At 39.7% G+C, this 25,611-nt stretch overlaps 1 protein-coding gene and 2 long non-coding RNA genes across 3 annotated transcripts; 1 reads left to right on the top strand and 2 right to left on the bottom strand.

Annotated features, from left to right (window-relative positions):
• Nucleotides 1-5,387: 5,387 nt before the first annotated feature.
• LOC119727235 lies at nucleotides 5,388-7,061 on the bottom strand. Its single transcript, XR_005270924.1, has 3 exons — nucleotides 6,966-7,061; nucleotides 6,240-6,389; nucleotides 5,388-5,740 (listed from the first exon to the last, which is right to left on the bottom strand). It is a non-coding gene; the product is annotated as an uncharacterized LOC119727235 (long non-coding RNA).
• A 51-nt stretch (nucleotides 7,062-7,112) lies between these two features.
• LOC119727236 lies at nucleotides 7,113-9,036 on the bottom strand. Its single transcript, XR_005270925.1, has 3 exons — nucleotides 8,285-9,036; nucleotides 7,723-7,800; nucleotides 7,113-7,173 (listed from the first exon to the last, which is right to left on the bottom strand). It is a non-coding gene; the product is annotated as an uncharacterized LOC119727236 (long non-coding RNA).
• A 13,549-nt stretch (nucleotides 9,037-22,585) lies between these two features.
• Nucleotides 22,586-23,645, top strand: LOC119728771 (tigger transposable element-derived protein 6-like). Its single transcript, XM_038201150.1, has one exon. The coding sequence runs from the start codon at nucleotides 22,633-22,635 to the stop codon at nucleotides 23,344-23,346; it is 714 nt and encodes a 237-aa protein (XP_038057078.1). The 5' UTR covers nucleotides 22,586-22,632; the 3' UTR covers nucleotides 23,347-23,645.
• Nucleotides 23,646-25,611: the final 1,966 nt, after the last annotated feature.

The following is a 25,611-nucleotide window of genomic DNA, read 5'->3' on the forward strand; positions in this document are numbered from 1 at the left end:
GACACACCCTTCGGACTTGGAAGACATCTGGTTTACCACTTAAATTACACTGGGGTCGCAGGATGGCGCTATTTAAAAAGAGTTCATACTCGTGGGTTCTGTTCGAACAGAACCCACGATCGTGGGCCTTTAAAGTTTAAGCAGCGCTGCTAAATAATTATTCGACAAATTTAGCCAATTTAAAGCATGATGTACTTACCTTGGTTTTAGCTCAATTATACGTAATCTATAGATTTGTATTCAAAACTGTTGTTTTGTTTACAACCATTACGACATAATTTTCCACTTTTCTATGGTTTACAAATAAAAAACGACGTTGTTCCATGCATGTCATGCATGTGTTCAGAACTCGCGGCCATCCTGAAAATAGCGCCACCATGTGGCCTACATGTACTAGCAGTCGAGGGAACATAGCGCCACCATGTGGTCAAATAATAAGAACAGTCGAAACTAGGGGAACACATCATGCCCGGTCACAACATGAAACGCTATGGTTTTGTAAATAATACAACACGGTGCAGGTTGATCAATGCTCAATCAAAAAAAGGTTTAGGATCAGTTACTAAAAACATTAAGCAAGGAATGCTGGTGAAAGTCCAAAGGCTCTCACATGATATGACAACTGAAGTTTTACTTTCCCATCATATAAACTCCAGTTAGGCTACTGAACTCCCAATAAAAACTCTCCGAGTAAAGATTTTGGGTCGGGTTCTCCTGTAGTGACTCAGCCGATGTCACTCAAATGGATTATTAGCAGAGAAAATTAATGGTCGCCCCTAGATGTTATCTGTACTGCTACAGGCGACTATTAATATCGCCCCTAAGAATATTGTGCTGGAATCCGCCCCCATCATCAGTAACTCTACGGACGACTGTTAATGGTAGCCCCTAGATGTCATCTGTACCTACGGGCAACTATAATGGTCGCCCCTACAGGTACACATGTTGAATTGTCATCAGTATACTTCTAGTCACCCTATAGAGGTATGGGTGTTGGAATCGTCATCTGTAGCCCCCCCCCCCCCCCCCTACCTAAGTTTATACGACATCATGTATATCTTAGAATATCTTTAGTTCTTTATATGAAGCTTTGGTGGCGGTAGAATTCTCGCCTCGCCTGCCACGCGGGACCCTGGTTCGATTCCCGGCCGATGCATGATAATATATTTTGTTATTTTTTTTTAAATTCAGGTTTGGATCGGTTTTACATTCATGTTCTTTTTTCGTTTGATTTTTTTTATCTGAAAAAAAAATATCTATGGAACCATACAAGACTAAAGAGTTTCGACCAAATAATGACTTTAAATGTATTCATATTAATGATATTCAAATTGGCCGGGTGATTTTCAGATTGATTTCAACATAAAGCTTTTGAAGATATGGAAGGGGGGAATATTAACCAGGTTTTATAGTACATGCTATTACAAAGGGGGGGGGGGAATACGCAATTAAGTTGAACCACACAAACTCAGTCAAAACATTCTGAAATTTTAATAACTTAACAGCCAACGCTGTGTTGACATAGGAACTACATCATTTTTGTACATAAATATTTATAGAATTAAATAATTTATGGTAATTACGAATACATATAATTAGAAATATATTACAATATTTACAATACAGAAGTAAATAGACATAACTTGAGAACAGAATATGCAAATTACGCAAAATGTTCCCAGTTACTAGTCAATAACATGTACTTTATCCCTGTGCCATTTTATGAAATAGAGCGAGCAGAGTATTATTTTCCTTTTAATTCGGTCACATAAACGCACACTGTAGGTCATTACAAAATGTTAAAATCAAAGATTGACAACGGAGAAAGATTTTAATTAACAGCGATAGGAACGCTTAAAATGAATTTTACAAATGAAGATGTTTCTAGATTTTCCCGGGTTATTTTAAAACATGTTGCATCGGGGAATTACAAGGTCAGGGAACCAGTCTAGAAGGCTTGTACCTGTTCATAGATGTGTCGATTACAAACAAAATGCGAACTAACTAAATATGGTAAATTCGGGGCAGTTTTTTCCAACGCTTTTTTTCCAATTGCGTAAATTGATACAAAAATAGCACTTTCCCTAAAAATGTCAGCACAGCAGATGTCATGATGTTACAGGATTATTTTTTTCCCTAACAGTCCATTAAGGTATTTCATAATAATTTGGTATTTTTGTTTTTTGATGTTTACAAAATTGTATATTCCCTTTAAGCTGTTGCCGAATGGCAACATTCCGGATATAAAAAATCTGATACGAGCCACCTTATTAAAATATAGGCCTATGTGAAGGCAATTATTTATTAGCTGGTGTGTGCTTGAGCATTTTAAGTCTTATGGAATTGTTTGAATTTTTCTTTGAAAGGAAACGTGCAGTGGAAATTCAGCTCATCTTGTTTTCATGCACATTACTATGTGTTGCAACAATACATTCAAGATCTTAATACTCGTTTTTATTGGAAGTGACAAGAAAGTGATATTTTTTCCAATTATTAGCAAATCCTAGCTTTCATCAATACATGTAAGAGGGCGCTATTTTGCTTTTGTCACACGAGGTACGTCAAAAGTGCATATGAACACTACAAAGATTCGTCACTCAAAATTACCAACAAAAAAGTTTTGAAGAAATATTGGCCTATACCAAACAAGTTGTTTAATATGATAAACAAGTAAAAATTGGAACTTACTCCAAGAAAATGAAGACAATTTTTTATATTTGTACACAAAGCTATGGAAGACACTACTGTTCCGCCTTGAATGACATCAAACATTGGCTCATTAATATGGAAATTCTCGTTGGCAGAAAAAGTAAAATGTTGAAATGTCTCCCTTTTACAGCTACAAAGGATGTGGAAATTCATAGTTACATGGCAGGAAAGCTGTTTTAAATGTATTTAAGTCATGAAAAATCCTATGAAATGTTCCCTTTAACTGAATTTGGGATTGTCTAACCATAGAGAAAGGACACAGGAGTCAACTCTAGTACTTCAAAGTGTAGTAGGATCATCGCCGCGCTCGAAAGCAACAATAGAAAGCATCTGGCGGCCGCGCGTCCATCTTACTCAGTTGCTCCCTCAGCTAATTTCTAAAATAGATATCCGCGCTCACCAGAAGAAAGAGCTTGCATTGATATATGGATAGCACCATGGTAATAAGCATGCACAGTTGTCATACATCACCAAAAATGAATGTTTTTGAAAGTGTTTGTTTGGAGTTGGCTAATTAATGTGGTCAACATAACCGAATTTTCATGACGAACAAAATGCTCTTTAACCTTCAGCGAGAAAACTTCGGAAATTTCCCACAATATCATATTTCATAATTGCTGGTTTGCTACCTAAAATTTTCGAAAGACATGATAACTTATCAGGGGAAAAAAATCAATTCATCTTCAAATAACAAGAACATATAGCGCTTTCAAGGACCAACAACTACACATCGATTACTTGAATTTATAACTCACATCTAACAACTGCGCATTTGTTTAAACCTATCTTGCCGTAAATAGGTTTTTTTTCCTTCAAAAAACAGGAAACAACGTGACCTGACTTAGTATGCAGCATATAGGCACGGATCCTACTCACAAGGATAAACGACATGTTCTGAGCTCTAGTCCAAAATGCACTGAGCGGACTTGCTTATAAGTACGATTTTTTTTGCATGACATCTAAAACGGAAATATTCATAAAACTGTAAGCAAAACTACTCCTTATGTGAGATATAATTGTTTCAAAATTGTTAACAAATAAATACTTCACGACAGATGGTATTGTGCAGTTTTGGTCGTCATAATTATGAGGTTTTCCCGGGAAACGTCAAATTTCGAGGAGAACACCGAACCCAAATTTCGTTTGTAACAGACTTTCATTAAAATGTTTTTAAGAGATGTGGTCCCGAACCGATGAACAAAAGCTACATTTCATAGTTCATTTTAAAGTTTAAGATTTTGTGCTCGGCGTTAAAAACTCATCAATACCAGGTGAAAATTAGGCGGCAAATCCATGTCACTTCGTGAAAATTAATTCTTCATATTTCATGCGCGCGAACAGCAACCCATCCAGATAGGTCACTCCGAGAAACGCAAAACTTTAATTTCTCTGTGGCTGAGAGTGACCTATATGTCGTGTTCGCATGCGCGCGGACCACTTCGCCTATTTATCTTTAGCGATTAATAAGCTCTTAAAGTAAAACACTGCAATAGCTGAAGGAAGTGAGAAATCGATTCCCATACGGGGTGCATACAAACTTGTTGAATAATTTTATAATTGTTGAACAAATTCCTTGTAAAGGTGTATTTGTTTTACATTGCTTTTCATTCTTATCTTTTGAAACAAATCGAGAAACAAAATTCTTGGACAAAACAGTTGTTTAATTCTTGCAAACAAGACTCCATGGATGAGATTGTCAATTGAAAAAATGGCTGAAAGTTTACGAAATGTCTGAAAATGCTTAATCATTTATACTAGTTATCTTCCTTTCAAATAAAAAAGTCTGACTTCAGACAAAAATCTGAAATGCATCATACCTGCACGACTCATAAGTTCAATTACACTGAATTACAGAATAGATGTGCACGTGAACTCTCATAATTTTCAAATCTTTTTGTATTTTTTTTATTCTTCAAACTTTACTTACTCCTTATTTTAGGCTATTACTCCTCAAAAAGAGCAATTTTCTGCAGATACTTTGTATAAGCCTTGCTCCAAAAAATAATTACATATCTCAATGACATACATTTTTTAAAAACATCTGCTGTACATGTATTTTCATTACCAATGCTCAAAACTAAATATAAATAGGGTGTTTAGTTGCATTATACAGGGTGTATAATAAAAAATGCAAACAAAATTCAACAGAATACCAGACGTAGAATGTGTAACCAATAAAATAATATTTGTATGGTTTGAAAGATACACCTGTCCACTTACAAACGAGACGTAAAATGTCCAAATCTGATCATTTTTGACAGATTATGAGTAAATTTCCAATAGAGGTCAAATTGACCATGGGACCAAGTTTTCAATTTTAGGCATAAGGACAAAGGTATATAGCCTAATTAATTGCCTCTGTGTGGATATTTGCCTCGTCTACAGGAAAGTGTGTTTAGCAAGTAAACACAATTCTAAACACTTTCTCGTACATTTTGTAAACATGTTTACATGCTAAACTGCTCCTAATTGTTCATATGTAGTGATTCTGCATTTTCTTTGCAACTGATTACACACTTGTGAAGGGGTACAAGTCTGCTAGACTGATTCTCTGACCTTACAATTCCCAAAATTCTAAAATTGCTCCATTTCATCTTAAGTGGGGTCAGGGAACCAGACTACAAGACATGATTGGTTTTCTTGGTTTTTCCAGCATCTACAAGCCCAAAAGTGACACAAATCAGTTGAACAATATTTGCTATTACATACACTAATCCTCCAAATACATTTATATCTGAAAATTGCAGCAAAAGCAAATGTTGTACATTCCCTTTAAAACTAAGGGCTTTTTAATTACTTGAAACATTGTTAGCAATGAATTTCCTTTATTTGTTCTTTATTTCTGTTTATTTGTTTTTAGTTTTACTTCAAATTATAGGTGTATAAATAAACTTAGTGCAAGAGCTGAAAATACCAGAGTTATCTCTTTTCATGATAAGTCTGGCATGAGTGGAGGCTGTAGATCAAAGTTGCGAACAGTGACGGCTAGGAAACACTAGCTCGATTGTGGAGTTACCCTCGCATCAATAATCTGGGGAAATCCACACACAAAAAAAGAAAAGAAAAAATTTAATCCACATTTATCAGCTATTGTTTCCTCAGTAGTGACCCATATACATAATCAGGTCATGGCTTGTGTTGAGTTACTTTTTAAATTATCTTTGTTGTAAGGTTGATCGTTTTCCCCTTACATTCCAAGGCAGACTGTGGCAGGTGGTTCATGCATTCAGTAATCAATACCTTTTCCATTAAATTTAATTTAGACGCATTGGTGGAAAGGCATTTCTTTCGAAAGGCCTTATATTTCACAGGGAGTTTAGTTCCCCTACTATCTTTCAACCAAGATATGCTTTTCAACAATAATTACATCAGTTCCTTTTTGGATTGCTGCAAATGATGGACTGTAGCTTTAACACACAGCTACCAGTAGGTAAACACTGCTGTTAAACTGATCGATCATGAGAAAATAACCTGCACACTGTAAACATGGTAAACGAAAACATTACTTATTTTAGAAGTGGGCTCCTGACCTGATGGAATTGCGTGTACATTGATTTATTCACTCAGAATTCCACTAGTACTTTTCTCTGGAGCAGTAACAGTTGTCCTGGTTTCTGCTCGTGAATATAAGTGGGACGCCATCATAAGGTACCACAGCTTCTTCAGCTGCCAGGTCCAGGCTAGCAATGAAATCAATTTGAGGAAAATGTTACTAAAAGCATTTTAAATATTGTATATCGACAATCAAGTAAAAAAAATTAAAAGCAGGAGACAAAACTTTAATTTGCAAATCTACTGGTCATGGCACTTGAGTGTGTGATCCCTAGTCTTGGGGCTATAGACGCTGTTCTTGTTTGCTACGCCGATAACCCGCCACCGCGTAACCACGGCCACCGCGAGAGGGCGCTATCACGACCAACCAATATCACCCACGAACCTGTCAGAACAACGTCTAGGGTACTTGCTATTGGTTGTGTAATGCGCACGCATCTGCCTTGCCTAATGTATGTTCAAATCAATTGCATCTGCGGAGAATGACGTCCACCCTCGCAAGTTTCCATCGATACAATTCCAAAGTTCTGACTCCATGACTATGCTTGCACAGGGGTGCACTGTGCTTATATAGCATGTTTTGTTTCATTATTTACTTCCTCTGGGGGTGGGGTTGCATTTTTTTCAGACCAGTTTCATAGGGTGATCAGGGTTATGATGTCCAGGTATAAAACTCTTTCCGTCACCTTTACTAGGAAGCTTACCTCTGTAGCTGGACTAATCCCATCTGGGATGAAATAGGTCTTATCTTTATGAATGTTATATTTCATCCCAGCAGTCCTCTCGAAACAGTGCTTGATCTCCAGCGCGTGTGGTGTACTGTGTCCAACCCCTATTCGCATCGACTGCGTTCCATAATTCCGACTCCATGGTTGTGCATACACGCGGCGCACTGTGCTTATATAGCATGTTCTGTATCATTAAAAACACAAGCAAATTTGATTCAATCAGTCAGAATGTGACCAGGAAATGCCCCAAATTGCACTTCAGGGCAGTTTGATGCTAATTCAGACCAGGCGGTCACAATTTGGTAAAACAATATCAGATTTAATAAGCAACCTGACTAATCCAGTGTTGTCGGACTGGACGTCACAATTTTGAGGATGACCACAATGGCGATATCGATTGGTTAGTCTGGTTTGGGTTGATTGCATTCTCTTATTAATATTGAGGCAGAAACAAGGTTATTCTCAGAGACCCGTGAGCATTGGTAGGGTAAAAAAAAACACAAAATGTCAGAACGGCAAAGTTTACTTAAAATAAAACTTAGGCGATTTTTGCAGAATTACACCAAAAAAAAGGTATTTATGAATGGAAAAGCTATTGCTGTGCCGAATCAGGAAAGCTTCCAACCAGGAGTTACTATAATATCATGAAGTGGAAACGAGGTTGAAAAAAAGTAAGCCTTGGGGACAAGGTTGAAAGAGTACAATGCAATGTGATAGAACACCTTTTAATCACCTTGTTCTCGATGAATTGAATGACCTCCTTCATGATAATAGCGGCTGAACATCCCTTCTTCCCTGATTGGAGATCACCCTATGGACCAATCAATAAAAACACTAAGCGATTAGCAATCAAATCAACAAATCAACCATTTTCCTGGTTCAATGACGTAAAAATGCCCACATACGTATATTACATCGTAGTTTAATTTGAGGTTGAGAGTTTAAAAGTGCTTGCCCGGCCCTGTGATCGTCAAAACAATGGAATGTTTTTTTCTCAAAACAAATCTTCAATTTTTTGTTGTTGCTCAAAGTCCCTTCTCATGTCAAGTGTGGCGTCTGGAAACAATACCCAATCTCTCAGTCTGCTCTGTGTAATGGGCTTCGACGACGCCATTATTATTTTTGGGCAAGCTCCATACCAGGAACCGGAATCTTTTCTGTTTTTGTCCTGAAGTAAGTAGGGTTAAGTTCATGTAAAAACGTGGGTTCTTCTTTTTGAACCAGCCTGTATAGGTTTGAAGGAAAGGTTAATTCAATACAGTTTCACAACTTAATCATGATCCTAGTCATCTTACCGTGCAGTTGTGGGATTGTGCTCCGAGTTACTGGGAAATGGATTGCATATATCCATTTATGCATATCCTCTTTTCCCACTTTGGCAGCACACCCGTTTTGGAGACCTCCCGAATCTCCCTGCTAACTCTCCGTTGCTGAATGGGACAGCGTCGACATCCTGTATCAACCTTTTTTCCATAATGAGACAGATAAAAAAACTGGTTATTTACTCCCAAAAAGCCAAGATGAATACACAATGATAGTCAGGAGACAAAGATGTACCTAATATCTATTAATGACGAGGCCGGCCTTTTTGATAAATGTTGTAGGAGTTTAGGATTTTTTAAATGCAATTGCTTGATTGTCACTACTTTGAAAGAGTGTTCACAACGTAGGTAAAAGTATTAGGTTCCCACTTGCCTCTCTCCAACTAAAATGTATGGGTGGGGACCAATATAATTATGTTATATTGGAGGGAATGGGGAGGGGCAAGTAAGAGGGTTTCCATTCTCTTAATATAAGAATTATTTTTCACTGGATATTTGCACAAACATAAGTCAACATTATATTTTTAATAAATCATACTTCCATTTGTGTGAGTGAATATTAGACTTAGTTCTCGGTATCTTTGCATTTTGAGTTTATGCTGGTTTCGTCTTTTCTCATAGGGCGTCTTGTGGCGCACCTTATTTTTCTTCTTTTTCTCGGCTGTCATGCTGAAATGACACAGAATACTTGTTTTTACAACTTTCAACAACTGTAGTACACAATATCTTCAATGACAATTCACGCACACAACATGATTTATATTTAAACAAGTCAGGTGTGTTTACAAACACAAATGCCCCGCAACGGTGACAGTTCCCATGACATAACACCACTCTTTTAACATCAACTTACATGTACCTTGGTCACATGGAACATTCATTGACAGCATTAGTGTCTTCTGTAGGTTTTATATGAATTAATCCCTAATCCCTATAATCTCAGAATAAATACATGATTTCTATTGTTTTAGCCACTGTGAACTTGACCCTTAGGCCTTTTGGCCCCAAATGCAATAGGCTTCTTAGGATTGCCAAGAACAATCCACAAACCAAATTTGAAGTTCACATGTAAAGTATTTTTCAAGTTATCGCGCTGACAAGATTTCTATTGTTTTAGCCACTGTGAACTTGACCTTAGGCCTTTTGGCCCCAAATGCAAAAGGCTTCTTAGGATTGCCAAAAACAATCCACAAACCAAATTTGAAGTTCATATGTTAAGTATTTCTCAAGTTATCGCGCTGACAAGATTTCTATTGTTTTAGCCACTGTGAACTTGACCTTTGGCCTTTTGGCCCCAAATGCAAAAGGCTTCTTAGGATTACCAAGAACAATCCACAAACCAAATTTGAAGTTCATATGTTAAGTATTTCTCAAGTTATCGCGCTGACAAGATTTGTCCGGACACACACACACACCCACCCACCCACACACCCACCCATACTTGTTTCACATGACTAGTGTGGACTTTCCATTGCTTTCGTGTAGTTAAGAAAAACCAGTGAAAAAAACTCATTTTTCTCAAACTGTGAAAACTCTTTCAACCCAATTTTTTTTCTATGATTCCCTTTAGTGTTTCTCTTCATTCTGCTACAGATAAACCTAACCCAAAAATGCCTCTAAACCTGTTTTCCAGAAATGGGGAAACACTGTGTGGACGTGGGGTAAGTCCACACAACGTCGGTGCTACCTACATTATGTGGACGTCTTTTGTTCGGAAGTCCACACTGCGTATGTAAGACAAACTCACCCACACACCCACCCACACACCCACCCACACACCCACCCACGGAAGGACAAGGCGGAAACAGTATGCCCCTTCGGCTTCGCCGCGGGGCATAAAAAAAACACTTTTGAATTATAAATAATGGGCCTTTAAAATGGTTAGTTTGTTTTCTTCTCTTTTTTTGGCTTCTTTGGCCTCTTTCCCTTCTTTAGAGGCATAGTCATTGTGTTCTGACTGTTACGAGAAACAAGGAAATGACACAACATACTTGTTTTTACATAAGTCATGAATAATTCAGAATACTTCCATTTGTGTGAGCGAATAGATATGAAGAATAGTATACTTACTTCCCTATACCGCCACACGGCTAGTTTGTTTTCTCTTTTTTGTTTCGTAGGGCTTCCTCTTCCTCTTTCTCCTCTCCTTCCAAACTCCAGATGGAGACATTTTGCTGTTTCGTCCATGGTTATGCATGATGCCTGTACACAGGCAGATCCGTCAGATTTAGTAATCCGTCAGATTACTGGGAAGTTTACCTCTTCTAGCTGGATTAATCCCATCCATCCGATTCCACAGTTCTGACTCCATGGCTCAGTCCAGGCGATCTCTTTCACTCGGACCTACTAGGAAACAAAAAAGGCGAAAAGGCATGAAAATCTTGCATTAACGATTGTGCGTTTTGAGCCTGGCCGCCATGATCCCAAGCGAAAATGATATGAGCTGAAAATTGACCAAAATAAGTTTTGCTATTTGTTAATTTGGCCAATTTGCAGCATACATGTGACTTTCACGAGAGACCGAGGCAAAGGCTAATATGAACAATCATTTCATGCAAGGCTTTCATGCAAGGCGGCCAGAGTTTATTGTGTACGCTCACTTGTTTGAATTAATGCTGACTTTGTCAGGCGAAGGATAAATCTCAGTGACTGATATCTCATATGTTGTGTCCACAACAAAGACACTGTCTAAGACTGCAGACATCAGACAGAGGAAAAGATAATTTGGGGTCTTTGGGGAACATGTTTAATACGTAAATTTGATAAGCAGCATTTAAGGGAAAGGCTACTTTAACAAACTTCAGTTAAAAGTTTAGTTTGTTCTGGCCGGATATTCAGATCATGGTTCAGTCCTTCCCGAGTTGTGGTCATGGAACTTGGGTGTGTCCTCCCGCGAGTGATGGTCATTTACTTTGTCTTTCATCCACAAAATGAACTCAATGATGCATACCACTAGCATATATTCTAGGCGACTATTGAATAATACATATATGTTCATGTCCTACACCATTCACTGCGTGCTACATATGCATTTACATGTACAATGTCTCAACAAGATCAGTCCATACTTAACTCAGTATATTTGATAAACGGCAAGGGAAATGCATCTTTGCAAAGCCTAACAAACTTAGGCAAAACAAGCTATATTTGATTGGTTTGTCCAGTCGAACTCAACAGAATGTAAGGCCTTATTGTTTGTTTTAGGGAAAAAAAATAAACAAAATTGACTTTTTCTGCTGAGAATGTTTTCATGTCTACCATGTCTTCGGCTCGGGTCATTATCAGCCCCTAGCTGGTTTTAAACGTAGCCTACTTATTTAAAACTGGCCAATCACATATTTATTTCCCATTCATAAATACCTCAGACAGTTTAGCTATTCCTATTGGTCGAGAGCCCGTCACGTGGCCGGTATTAAACGGATGATAAAGACATGGCTAGCTGGTCTTAAACACTTTTCCAGTGTCACAATAAAATGTGGACTCCTAAAAATCCAGTGCCTCTTACCGTTTCATTGGTTGAACGTTCACAATCCTCACGTAGGCATGCGCAACACTACAAGCGAGTCAGAATTTTATAGTTCTAAATTCAAAACGCAACGCCCCAGGTGCGTTCTGCGTGACATCGCGCAGAACATGTTACGCGCGCGTCAATCTCCATAAAAGGGTTGTTTACATCTTACTCGCCAGCTGAACACTCCATTATTTTGCTAGAGGGATGTTTCAAAAAGCATGAAGTGAACTTGTTGAACAAAATCGGGATTTTTTGAACGAATTATTTGATATTTTTTTACAGATAAGGTATTTATGAATGGGAATAAATATGTGCTCGGTCGGTATTTATCACTCTGTTTAATACCGCTTAGAGTCTGGGTGCTGATAATTACCCTCGCCTCCGGCTCGGGTAATTATCAGCACCCAGACTCTAAGCGGTATTAAACAGAGTGATAAAAACCTCCGGAGCACACATTTATTCCCTTATTCATAAATACCTTTTTTGTGTAATTCAGCAAAAATCGCCAAAGACATTTTATTGATGATTTTATTTTTGTTGATGTGATCTTGCTAAATGTGTCCAGGCGACACACTTGACACAAAAAAGGGACTTTGAGCAGTACCTCTATTGAGAGGTATGCATGTTTGTGTGGTCATAAATCATCCAAAGAGAATCAACGTATAAAAAAATAAAATGAGGAAAGGAAAGGAAATAAAATTCAGTACACACAGAAAAGAGATATTTCACTCCAGCATATGGAGTGAGTCCTGCAAGGAGAGGTAAGCTACTTAAGTTCAACTTTTTCATAATAGCAAGCAGAAGCTATCGGCCAATGTCCGTGCCTGTACTTTTTCAAGATCATGGCTGCCTGTAGCTTGCAAGGATGGGTCTGCTGTATGTAAAGGAATAACTGCACCAATTCCAAGCGTAGCAGTTTGCTGAAAAGGGATCAGACCTTTGAAGATTTAAGATTGATGTATTTAACCATGATTTTTTATAGAAATGGAAAATTAATTGAAATTTAAATTTGAACAATAATTTTGCTTTTGGATTTGAGTGATTGCATCTGTTTATTAAATAGCTTAGTGAATCTGATGGCAAGAGTTACATACCTGGACATCGCTAACCCTGTTCACCCTATGAAACTGGTCTGAAAAAATGCAATCCCGCTCCACGAAGAAGTAATTAATGATACAGAACATGCTATATAAGCACAGTGCGCCGCGTGTACGCATAACCATGGAGTCGGAATTGTGGAACCCAGTAAATGATAATAGTGGATGGACACTGTACACCGGGGACGCACTGGAAATCAAGAACTGTTTCGAGAGGACTGCTGGGATGAAATATAACATTCATAAGGATAAGACCTATTTCATCCCAGATGGGATTAGTCCAGCTACAAGAGGTAAGCTTCCTATTAAAGCTGACGGAAAGAGTTTTATACCTGGACATCATAACCCTGATCACCCTATGAAACTGGTCTGAAATAAATGCAACCCCACCCCCAGAGGAAGTAGTTAATGATACAAAACATGCTATATAAGCACAGTGCACCCCTGTGCAAGCATAGTCATGGAGTCGGAACTTTGGAATTGTATCGATGGAAACTTGCGAGGGTGGACGTCATTCTCCGCAGATGCAATTGATTTGAAAAACGATTTTGAGAGGAGAACGGGAATCAAGTTTTATAGACACAAGGAAAAGGTGTATTTTACCCCAAATGGGGTTAGCCCAGCTACAAGAGGTAAGCTTCCTAGTAAATCCGACAGAAAGAGTTACATACCTGGACATCACTAACCCTGTTCACCCTATGAAAGTGGTCTGAAAAATTATTGTACAACTTTAATTTTGATGTTGTAATGTGAATTATGTGATGTGTGTATAACTAATTTCATGGAGTTTGATTGTTTGGAACTGTGGAAATGGTGAATGAATAGAAATTGAGTAGATTTGCAAATTAAAGTTTTGTCGTCTGCTTTTAATTTATTTTGCTTGATTCAGAAGTCAGAACTTTTGAATATGTCGATGCAAATAGATTGTAAGGGTGGACGTCTTTCACGACCGATGCTCTAGATATCAAAAAAGATTTCAAGAGAAGAGGTGGAATAAAATTTCATGTAGAGAAGGAAAAGATTTATTTTACCCCAGATGGGATTATAGTCCAGCTACTGTACAAGAGGTTGATGCAAATACACCATGCAGTCAGAATTATGGAACGCAGTCGATGCGAATAGGGGTTGGACAGAGTATACGAGCGACGCACTGGACATCTTGGACATATTGAGCTGCAATAAAATCTTATATACACAAAGAAAAGATGTATTTTACCCCAGATGGGATTAGCCCCGGTACTAGAGGTAAGCTTCCTAGTAAAACTGACGGAAAGAGTTCTATACCTGAACATCACTAACCCTGTTCACCGTATGAAACTGGTCTGAAAAATTTATAAGTTTATTTTTGATGTTGTTATGTGAATTATGCAATGTGTGTTGAATAATTTCATGTAGTTTGATTGAATGGAATTGTGGGGATAGTGAATGAATAGAAATTGAGTAGGGCTGTTGATGCCGGAATCAAGAAGGCTGATGTTGCGTATCAGTACGGGATTGTTTCAAGTACCCTGGCAACCATCCTGAAGAACCGAGAAAGCATCATGTCAAACTTGAGTCTTCAAAGTTTGAACCCTCATGAAAGAGATTTTGCACTGCTAATTATAAAGAAGTTGAGGAGGCCCTTTGGCAGGACACTCTATTGCGACGTTTGCTGTATCTCCTTGCTGTATCTCCGCCTGCTGTGTCTCACTTCGCTATCATCCTGTGTCAACCTTTTACCATAATGAGACATAAAAACAGAAGCAAACTTGAATAGTTTCAATAGGATCAGGAATTCCTGGATACAGTTGCTTGTTATATTTTGTAAGAATGTTCACAGCGCTGGTAATATTAGAAGGTTGCCCGCCATTCCCAATAGGGAGCAATCCATTTCCAAGTTTCTCTCGTATGTCTAAGCTGACAAGACCTTGTTGGTACCGACTCCACCTTCATCTTAATCTCTTTGCTCCTAGACTTTAAAAACTGGTTTCATTTTCTCCTTTACCGTGAAGTTGCGTTATATATCAGCGAAGTGGAAAAGGAGGGGTTGATGCCCACGCCCCCTCCGCACTTTTTTCGCCGCTCTTTAGTCTGATCTAAAATCGCTCTTAAAGTATATCTCTATTGATATCTAAAAGTGCTTAGCTATCAAACAAAACAGCTTTCATTCTTGTTCTGAACATTATGAAACATTTTGTGGCGTGTTTTGTACCAATGTTTATAATGCTTTCATCGGCCCAAATGTGTCCACATTTTTTGAATCTGAATCTTTAAGAGAAAACTGGCGGGGGGGGGGCAAGTAACTTTGGGGGAAATGCTCGGCCATGCCCCCCCCCCACCCCCCCCCCCCCCCCCCCCCCCCACCGTAGCGCCACCACTGGTTTGTTCACTCGGAAATCAGCACTTGATGTGCTTCTTGGATGTCGCGGATTCGGTGTCGGTTTTTGAAGTTATTGCGAATGATCTATCTAGTTTCCCGGAAAACTCAAACTGGGCTATGTTGCCGGGTTTAGTAAGTTCTATTACCTCTAGCTTGTTCCTTAGCTCCTTTAAGACAGTGTCATCTTGGGACTTCGAAATGTCCCTGAATTTCAAATCGAAATAACCTTTAAATTTCTCGAGCAGAGATGCGGGATCAAACTTGGTTTAATCTGATTTCGACTTAGGCACGTAAAGGTGGATATTGACAAGGCAAATAATGGGCAATCGTCAGTGACACTCGTGCGCAGCGACCTGAAGTGGCGGTAGACACGTGATGGCATGAGACTTCACACCTGAGTGATTAGGAATATCATCGGAGCATCTTTGGATTGTCACGAGAGTTGAGGGGTACTATGTTACACCTGAATGATTAGTACAATGATGCCATCTGAGAATCTTAGGAATGTCATGAGAGGCGTGAACTACCGTGTCGAACAAGGGACTATTGTTTGCCAAGGGGGGCGCTCTAGCCCGAGAGGTTTAAAGGAGCAAACTAGTCCCGCAGCCAACAAAACTGCAACACAAACATGCATCCTCTCAATAGAGGTACTAAAGACAAAAAGATACATCCCTTTAAGGGCGACCATAATTATTGCAACAATGTCGCGTCTTCCTATAGAGGTACTGATGACGACACAAACATGCATGCAACCCCGAGGAACCAATAACGATGCAGAGCATGCTATATAAGCAGAGTGAAGGTCAGCTGCACCCCACATAGTCAAACATGATGGAGAATTACAGAGCAATGGAGAACTACTGGCATGCAATTGGGAGCGATAGAGGGTGGGTGGGTACCATAAATGAAATATGGGAAGTAATAAGGGGGTTTGAAAGGCACACTGGGAATCAATTTCATATACATAAAACAAAAGTCTACTTCAATCCGGATGGGGTAAACGCCCACAGAAGAGGTAAGCTTCCTAGTCAATTTGACGGAAAGAATTCCATACCTGGACATCACTTTTCACCCTGTGCACAAAACCCTATGAGACTGGTCTGAAAAAAGTGTTTTCTCAGTAAATATTTCATTATTTTCCCTGCTAAATTTGACCTTTTTATAGGACGTTATCGTTTCTGGTGGCTGGTAGGTCACTGCAGGGATAAACTGTGATGTATGGAATGCTATATTTGCGTTTTGGGTCTACTGATGAGTTGCTGTTCTGTGAAGGATTTGTTCAGGGAAAATACCATAATGTCCACTTTCCTAAATTGGAACTAAGCGAACTCTGGAAAAGAAATGAAAAATTCGGGGCCCCTTCAGCAGGCCCCGAACCCCATGACGTAAATTTTGCACCCCTTTTTTCCGGGGATAATTGCTTTGTCACCCCCCCCACCCCCCCCCCCCCCCCCCCCCCGGCCAAAAAAAATGCGTTCTGGATCTGCCCTTGCTATTGAGACTTCAAACCTGGCTAGTGAAATACTGAGGACCTTGTCTTTGCCTCATGAAATTTGTGGAGGATTTCGTCAGCCAAAGAGTAAGTAAAGTTGGCCTGATTTCGTTTTGCATGGTTTTTAGTACTCAAGGCCCTGTCTGCATCTTTGCCCAGTGTTAATACGTCACATTTTCCTTGATTCCATTTCTAGCTCTCAGAAGCAGGATCAGGTTCAGCGATGTGGGCGACGTGGTGCCTCCTTCCCAGGTACCCTTCATCATTGCCAGCAGACGGCAATTCAACTGCCGTCTCGGCAGAAGGAGAGAGGTAAGATACTACACAGGGTGAGTAAAAAAAAACCCAAATGTTTGGACCATTGTTTTAGTGAAGTTCTCTGTAACACTTTCAAAATCTAGGATATGAAAGCCTTATTCATAAGCTTTCTTTTAGTACAAGAATCATTCAAATTACCCATGTACTTTTCAAGTTACAGAATATCAAACACAACCACCGTTTTAAAGTTCCGTCCACTCATCACAAAAAGGTTCAGCAAAATTAAAACAAATCACACAGTGATATGTTTGTGAATTGTTTTCGTTTTGCTGAAAGAACGAACACCTTTTTTTTGATCGGTGGAAAGAACTTTAAAACGGTGGTTACGTTTAAAATTCCGTAACTTGATAAGTACCCGAGTAGGAGAGGTAGGCTTCTTAGTTCAACTTTCTCCTAATAGCAAGCAGAAGCTATCGGCCAATGTCCGTGCCTGTACTTTTTCAAGATCATGGCTGCCTGTAGCTTGCAAGGATGGGTCTGCTGTATGTAAAGGAATAACTGCACCAATTCCAAGCGTAGCAGTTTGCTGAAAAGGGATCAGACCTTTGAAGATTGAATATTGATGTATTTAACCATAATTTTTTATAGAAATGGAAAATTAATTAAAATTTAAATTTAAGATTGAACAATTAGTTTACTTTTGGATTTGAGTGATTGCATCTGTTTATTAAATACCTTACTAGTAAATCTGATGGCAAGAGTTACATACCTGGACATCGCTAACCCTGTTCACCCTATGAAACTGGTCTGAAAAAATGCGCATAACCATGGAGTCGGAATTGTGGAACCCAGTAGATGCGAATAGGGGATGGACACTGTACACCGGGGATGCACTGGAGATCAAGAACTGTTTCGAGAGGAATGCTGGGATGAACTTTAACATTCATAAGGATAAGACCTATTTCATCCCAGATGGGATTAGCCCCGGTACTCGAGGTAAGCTTCCTATTAAAGCTGACGGCAAGAGTTACATACCTGGACATCATAACCCTGATCACCCTATGAAAGTGGTCTGAAAAATTATTGTACATGTATAATTTTGATGTTGTAATGTGAATTATGTGATGTGTGTATAACTCATTTCATGGAGTTTGATTGATTGGAATTGTGGAAATGGTGAATGAGTAGAAATTGAGTACATTTGCAAATTAAAGTTTTGTCTTTTGCTTTTAATTTATTTTGCTTGATTCAGAAGTCAGAACTTTTGAATATGTTGATGCAAATAGATTGTAAGGGTGGACGTCTTTCACGACCGATGCTCTAGATATCAAAAAAAGACTTCGAGAGAAGAGGTGGAATAAAATTTCATATAGAGAAGGAGAAGACTTATTTTACCCCAGATGGGATTAGTCCAGCTACCGTACAAGAGGTTGATGCAAATACACAATGCAGTCAGAATTATGGAACGCAGTCGATGCGAATAGGAGGTTGGACAAAGTAAACGAGCGACGCGCTGGACATCCAAAAAGATTTCGAGAGAAGAGCTGCAATAAAATCTTATATACACAAAGAAAAGACGTATTTTATCCCAGATGGGATTAGCCCCGGTACTAGAGGTAAGCTTCCTAGTAAAACTGACAGAAAGAGTTCTATACCTGGACATCACTAACCCTGTTCACCGTATGAAACTGGTCTGACAAATTTATAAGTTAAATTTTGATATTGTTATGTGAATTATGTAATGTGTGTATAAATAATTTCATGGAGTTTGATTGATTGGAATTGTGGAAATGGTGAATGAATAGAAATTGAGTAGGGCTGTTGATGCCGGACTCAAGAAGGCTGATGTTGCGCATCAGTACGGGATTGTTTCAAGTACCCTGGCAACCATCCTGAAGAACCGAGAAAGCATCATGTCAAACTTGAGTCCAAGCCCTTGGACGATGATTTGGATCTCGTGGGTATTCTTTACCCCATAGCACCGGGCGAGGTTGCTATTGCCCTGAGCAAGATGAAGAAGAGTGGAGCCGCTGGCCCCGATAGGATTCATTAAGGACGTTAACAGAGTCGACCCGAGCGATCTAGCTGCTCTGTTTAGCATCCTCATCCCAAAAGGAGGGGTAGACCCGTCGAATATCTCGAAATGGCGGCCGATCACTATAGGGTCCTACCTCCTGAGGTTGTACGCTCGTGTTCTCAATACTAGACTCACGGACGCTACTAATCTCAACCGTAGACAGAAAGCGTTCATCCCCCTCGATGGTTGTCTCGAGAATATCTCCATGCTCGAGCAGCTTATATCTAAGTACAGGCATGATAATAAATCGTACTACGTAATGCTCCTTGACTTATCGAAAGCTTTCGACTCGGTTCATCACAGCTCGATTACTAGATTCTTCAATAGGCACAATATTCCGGACCATTTTACTTCGGTCATCGACAACCTTTACTCGGATGTCAGTACTCGTATCACCTCCCACATTCACTCACACAAATAAAAGTATTCTGAATTATGCATGATTTATTAAAAAATATCATGTTGACTAATGTTTGTGGAAATATCCAGTGAAAAATAATTCTTATGTTAAGAGAATGGAAACCCTCTTACTTGCCCCTCCCCATTCCCTCCTAAATGGCATAATTATATTGGTCCCCACCTATATTTTTTAGTTAGAGAGAGGCCAGTGAGGAACCTAATACTTTTACCTACGTTGTGAACACTCTTTCAATGTAGTGACGATCGAGCAATTGCATTTAAAAAATCCTTAACTCCTACACCATTTAACAAAAAGGCCGGCCTCATAATTAATAGATATTAGGCCAAAAAAAAAATAAGTTGGTCTCTGGTCAGCGCGCGCGTCGATTTTAAGCATGCTCGTCGATCTTTTTTTTTTCCAAAATGTTCCGCGGTAGCTCGAACAGCGCCCTCTATTTCCGCACCTCCTAAATTTTTTTTTACCAAAGAACACCAAGGAATGGGAAATTGCACCAAGGCAAATGATCAAAAGCACCAAGGCAAATTATGGAGGACACCAATGTACATGAGGACACCAAAAAAGCAAAATAGTACCCCACCTTGTCTGTACAATCCAAGCTTGAAGAAAAAAAAAAAAGCCGCGTGGCCGCGTCCATTTCAGAACCTTGGTCTGACCAGAGACCGAATATTTTTTTTTTTGGCCTTAGGTACATCTTTGTCTCCTGACCCTATCGTTGTGTATTCATCTTGGCTTTTTGGGAATAAATAACTAGTTTTTTGGAAAAAAGGTTGATACAGGACGACAACGCTGTCCCATTCAACAACAGAGGGTTAGTAGGGAGATTCAGGAGGTCTCCAAAACAGGTGTGTTGCCAAAATGGGAGAAGAGGATATACATCCGATTTCCCAGTAACTCGGAGCACAATCCCACAGCTGCACAGTAAGATGGGTAGGATCATGATTAAGTCGTGAAACTGTATTGAATTAACCTTTCATTCAAACCTATACAGGGTGGTTCAAAAAGAAGAAACCCACGTTTTTACATGCATTTAAACCTACTTACTTCAGCCCCCTCCCCCCTCCAAGGCTCTGGTTCCTGGTATGGAACTTGCCCCAAAATAATAATGGCATCATGGACACCCATTACACAGAGCAGACTGAGAGGTTGGGTGTTGTTTCCAGATGACACACTTGACATGAAAAGGGACTTTGAGCAACAACAAAAAATTGAAGATTTGTTTTGAGAAAAAAACATTGCATTGTTTTGATGATCACAGGGTAAAAGGTTGACCCCAGAGCCTGAAGACGGGAAACAAGCCAGCGCCACGTCAGCCAGAACATCAAGGCAACAATGGCAAACGGGGTGCTCCCCAGATGGGAACGAGCAACGCGACGAGCACAATCATGGACACAGCATGCAGGTAGGGTCATGATTGAATCAAACAGGTCTGTTAAAGTTAGCATGGACTTGGCCCAAGATGCTAGTGATCAAAAGCGCCTTGGGAATTCTAAACGCTTTAGAAAATGTTAATCAAGTAAAGATATGTCAGTAGGATCCCAAAAGTAATATACCCAAATATGGAAACAAATATGTAAATACAGCAGACTAAAAGAATTTCAGGTGTCACCCCTTCATATCTTCTCTAGGGCCATAAGGATGGTGCTTCGGACCAGTCAGTCACAATCTTGTTGGACCAGACATCAATATTTTGAGTATGACCAATGGCAATATTGTTTGGACAGTCTGGTTTGGGTTGTTTGCATTCTCTTACTAATGTTGAGGCAGAAACAAGGTCATTCTACCATGGCCCGTCAACATGGGTAGGAAAAAACACAAAATGTTAGAACGACTGAGTTTTCTACAAAAAACGTTGGCAATTTTGGCAAGTGATTGGCCGGTTTTAAACAAGTAGGCTCATGGGCGTCGCGAGGGGGGGGGCAAGGGGGGGCACTTGCCCCCCCCCCCCTGGAAAAGCAAAAAAAAAAAAAAAAAAAAAAAAAAAAGGAAGAAAAATAAAAGAAAAAAAAAGAAAAGAAAAAGAGGCGCGAAGACAAAGTGGTGTAAATTTAATGAGTTGGGAGGGGGCAAAATGTCCCTGCCCCCCTCTAAAATTGATAAATCGAGAATGTGTTGAGAAATACAAGCATTTTTTGGCAAATTTTTTTTTTGCCCCCCTCTAGAAAAAATTCTGGCGACGCCCATGAGTAGGCTACGTTTGGAACTGGCCGGGGCTGATAATGGCCCAAGCCGAAGGCATGGTAGACATGAAAAACATTCTAAGCAGAAAAAGTAAATTTTGTTAATCATTTTTGTTTTCTTTCTAAAACCACAGGTGATTGAAAGGCGAGCTTCGCCGCGGCGGAGATCATTGCTAGATCTAATTTGTTAGCTACATCTTACCTCAGAGAAAGGACACAGGAGTCACACCTCATCTCCGCCTTTTTAGTAAAATATTCTCCAATGTCATGATATACAAATGGACGCGGAACACGCAAAATCTGAGACTTAGTGTACAAAAACTCCATAGGGTTGTCTAAGGGGCGTGGCTTACTTGCAAACGGCGATAGGTCAATTTTACGAATACTTGTCAACAAAGACCCCTGCGCGCGGCGGCTTTTAGATTTGCAGGGCTCTGCGCCCGATCTGGTGTCGAAGTCTGTCAAGCCAGCTATTTTTTTAAATATTTATGATCCTACGTTTTTTTTTTAATATTCATGATCCTACGTTGTTGGCCTTTATTATTGAATTCTGATATTAAAGTGAGAGCTACACGTTATAACCATGTAGTAAACATGGGTATGAAATAAACACATAATGTCAGAACGGCAAAGTTTTCTACAAAAAAGTTTGGCAATTTTTGCTGAATTATTCAAAAAAGGTATATGAATGAGAAATAAATATGCTTTGAACAAGTAGGCTCTCTTTAAAACTGGCGAGGGGCCGATAATGGCACAAGCCGAAGGTATGGTAGACATGAAAAACATTCGTAGCAGAAACATTTAATTTTGTTGATCATTTTTGTTACTGGAAGGCGGGCGTTGCCAAGACAAAGATCTTTGTTGGACTGAGGGACATCTTCAACGCCGATGAGACTGGCCTGTTTTATCGACTCACCCCCGATAAAACTATGGCTTTCAGGGGAGAGCAATGCCATGGCGGTAAGCAGAGCAAGGAGCGCATCACCGTCACGCTTTGTGCTAACATGGATGGCACAGAGAAGCTGAAACCCCTCCTCATCGGAAAATTCAAGAAACCTCGCTGCTTCAAGAACGTGATATATCTACCAGTCAGCTACCGTGCCAACCGCAAGGCGTGGATGGTACATGTATCTGATCTATTCACTGAGTGGGTTCGCCGTCTAGACAAGAAGTTCACCAGGCAGAAACGGAAAGTTCTTCTTTTCGTAGACAACTGCGCAGCGCATCCTAAAGTCCCCCACCTGAACTCCATCACTCTTCAGTTCCTGCCACCGAACACTACATCACAGCTCCAGCCTATGGACCAAGGTGTGATAATGAACATGAAGGTTCATTACCGTCGCAAGCTGCTACAGAGTCTTCTCAATGCCTACGACGCCGGGGAAACACCTCAGCCCATCAACGTCTTGCAGGCCATCAATATGGTTCACACAGCGTGGGGAGCCGTCAAGCAAGATTGTATCGCCAACTGCTTTCGTAAAGCAGGTTTCGAGCCAGTTCAAGCACCACAACCACAAGTTCAAGATCAAGACGAAGCCCAAGATCCAGCCCACACTCAAGACCAAGATCCAGCCCAAGACCAAGATCGCCCAGATAATATCTGGGAACGTCTGGCTCTCTTTTTAGCGAGGTTCCTGCTATAACGACAGTATTGTGAAAGTCCATCGGACCTCGTTATAACGGGAGTCGACTGTAACTTCAAATATCTTTAAGGTAATTTCCAGTTGATACCATTTCTTACCTAAACATTATTTATATTAATTATATTAATTATATTGTATTGAACAGAAATTATTATAGTTCTACAAAGAGAGGATTCGAGGGCGATACCTGAAGGGCCTAGAATGCCAAGAAGGCAGGAATAATATTTTATTGAACATTAATTAACCAGATTAAGCCCCTAGGTTTCCATAAAAAAAATAACAAAACTTATAGCGAAATTAGGCTAAAAGGTTGACCCCAGAGCCTGAAGACGGGAAACAAGCCAGCGCTGCGTGAGCACGGACATTAGGACAAACATTGGTGAAAGAGGTGCTCCCCACCCAGATGGGAACGTCGTTACTACATTTGTTTACCAAGCAACGATGAGCACAATCATGGACACAGCATGCAGGTAGGCTCATGATTGAGTCGAACAGGTCCATTAAAGTTAGCATGGGCTTGGCCCAAGATGCTAGTGATCAATAGCGCCTTGGGAATTCTAAATGCTTTAGAAAATGTTAATCAAGTAAAGATATGTCAGTAGGATCCCAACATTACACTTTAAAAAAAAAGTAATATATAAATATACCCAAATATGGAAACAAATAAGTAAATACAGCAGACATTTATGATATATGCAAATTAGGAAAAAGAATTTCAGGTGTCACCCCTTCATATCTTCTCTAGGACCATAAGGATGGTGCTTCGGACCAGTCGGTCACAATCTTGTAAAACATCGGGATCTAAGAAACTATAAATCATATGTCTGTTGGACCAGACATCAAAATTTTGAGTATGACCAATGGCAATATTGTTTGGACAGTCTGGTTTGGGTTGTTTGCATTCTCTTACTAATGTTGAGGCAGAAACAAGGTAATTCTACCGTGGCCTGTCAACATGGGTAGGAAAAAAACACAAAATGTCAGAACGACAAAGTTTTCTACAAAAAATGTTGGCAATTTTGGCAAGTGATTGGCCGGTCTTAAACAAGTAGGCTACGTTTGAAACCAGCCGGGGCCGATAATGACCCAAGTCGAAGGCATGGTAGACATGAAAAACATTCTAAGCAGAAAAAGTAAATTTGGTTAATCATTTTTTTTTCTTTCTAAAACCACAGGTGACTGAAAGGCGAGCTTCGCCGCGGCGGAGAAGATCATTGCTAGATATTTGTTAGATCATAGAACTATGGTTACATCTTACCTCAGAGAAAGGACACAGGAGTCACGACTCATCGCCGCCTTTTTAGTAAAACATTCTCCAATTTCATGATATACAAATGGACGCGGAACACGCAAAATCTGAGACTTAGTGTACAAAAACTGCATAGGGTGGACTAAGGGGCGTGGCTAACTCGCAAACGGCGATAGGTCAATTCTACGAATACTTGTCAACAAAGACCCCTGCGGGCGGCGGCTTTCAGATTTGCAGGGCTCTGCGCCCGATCTGGTGTTGAAGTCTGTCAAGCCAGCAATTTTTTTAAATATTTATGATCCTACTTTTTTTTTTAATATTCATGATCCTACGTTGTTGGCCTTTATTATTGAATTCTGATAAGTGAGAGCTACATGTTATAACCATGTAGTAAACATGGGTATGAAACAACCACAAAATGTCAGAACGGCAAAGTTTTCTACAAAAAAGTTTGGCAATTTTTGCTGAATTATTCAAAAAAGGTATATGAATGGGAAATAAATATGTGATTGGCTGGCTTTGAACAAGTAAGCTGAACAAGTTTAAAACTGGCGAGGGGCCGATAATGGCCCAAGCCGAAGGTATGGTAGACATGGAATACATTCTAAGCAGAAACATTTAATTTTGTTTATCATTTTTGTTACTGGAAGGCGGGCGTTGCCAAGACAAAGATCTTTGTTGGATCGTCTTTTGTCAGACAATCACAAATCTAGTTAAAGCAAATTCAAGCAATGAGTTCAAATGGGATGGTGGGTCTACATAGCAAAGACATGGGCTTTTCCCTTGCATTAAGCAGAAAAGTCCATCGCAGACAAAGAGTTATTTTTCACTTTTGATTTTTGGTTCTTAAACCGCAGGTGACTGGGCCTATGAAATGCATCCATAGCAATTTATCTGAAATTATAACTGATTTGGTGAGCCAGGGTATTGTTCAAACTCAGCTGGCTTATCTGGCAGCGACACAGAGTATTCCAGGGCAATACTTGAAGGGCCTAGAGGGTCAAAAAGACAGGAAA

This window comes from Patiria miniata, unplaced genomic scaffold, assembly GCF_015706575.1.
Source record: "Patiria miniata isolate m_02_andy unplaced genomic scaffold, ASM1570657v1 HiC_scaffold_20, whole genome shotgun sequence".
Lineage (NCBI taxonomy): Eukaryota > Metazoa > Echinodermata > Asteroidea > Valvatida > Asterinidae > Patiria > Patiria miniata.

What these genes read in the sequence shown, in the direction of transcription:
- LOC119728771 (XM_038201150.1), top strand. Translation starts at nt 22,633, where the DNA reads ATGGCTTTCAGGGGAGAGCAATGCCATGGCGGTAAGCAGAGCAAGGAG.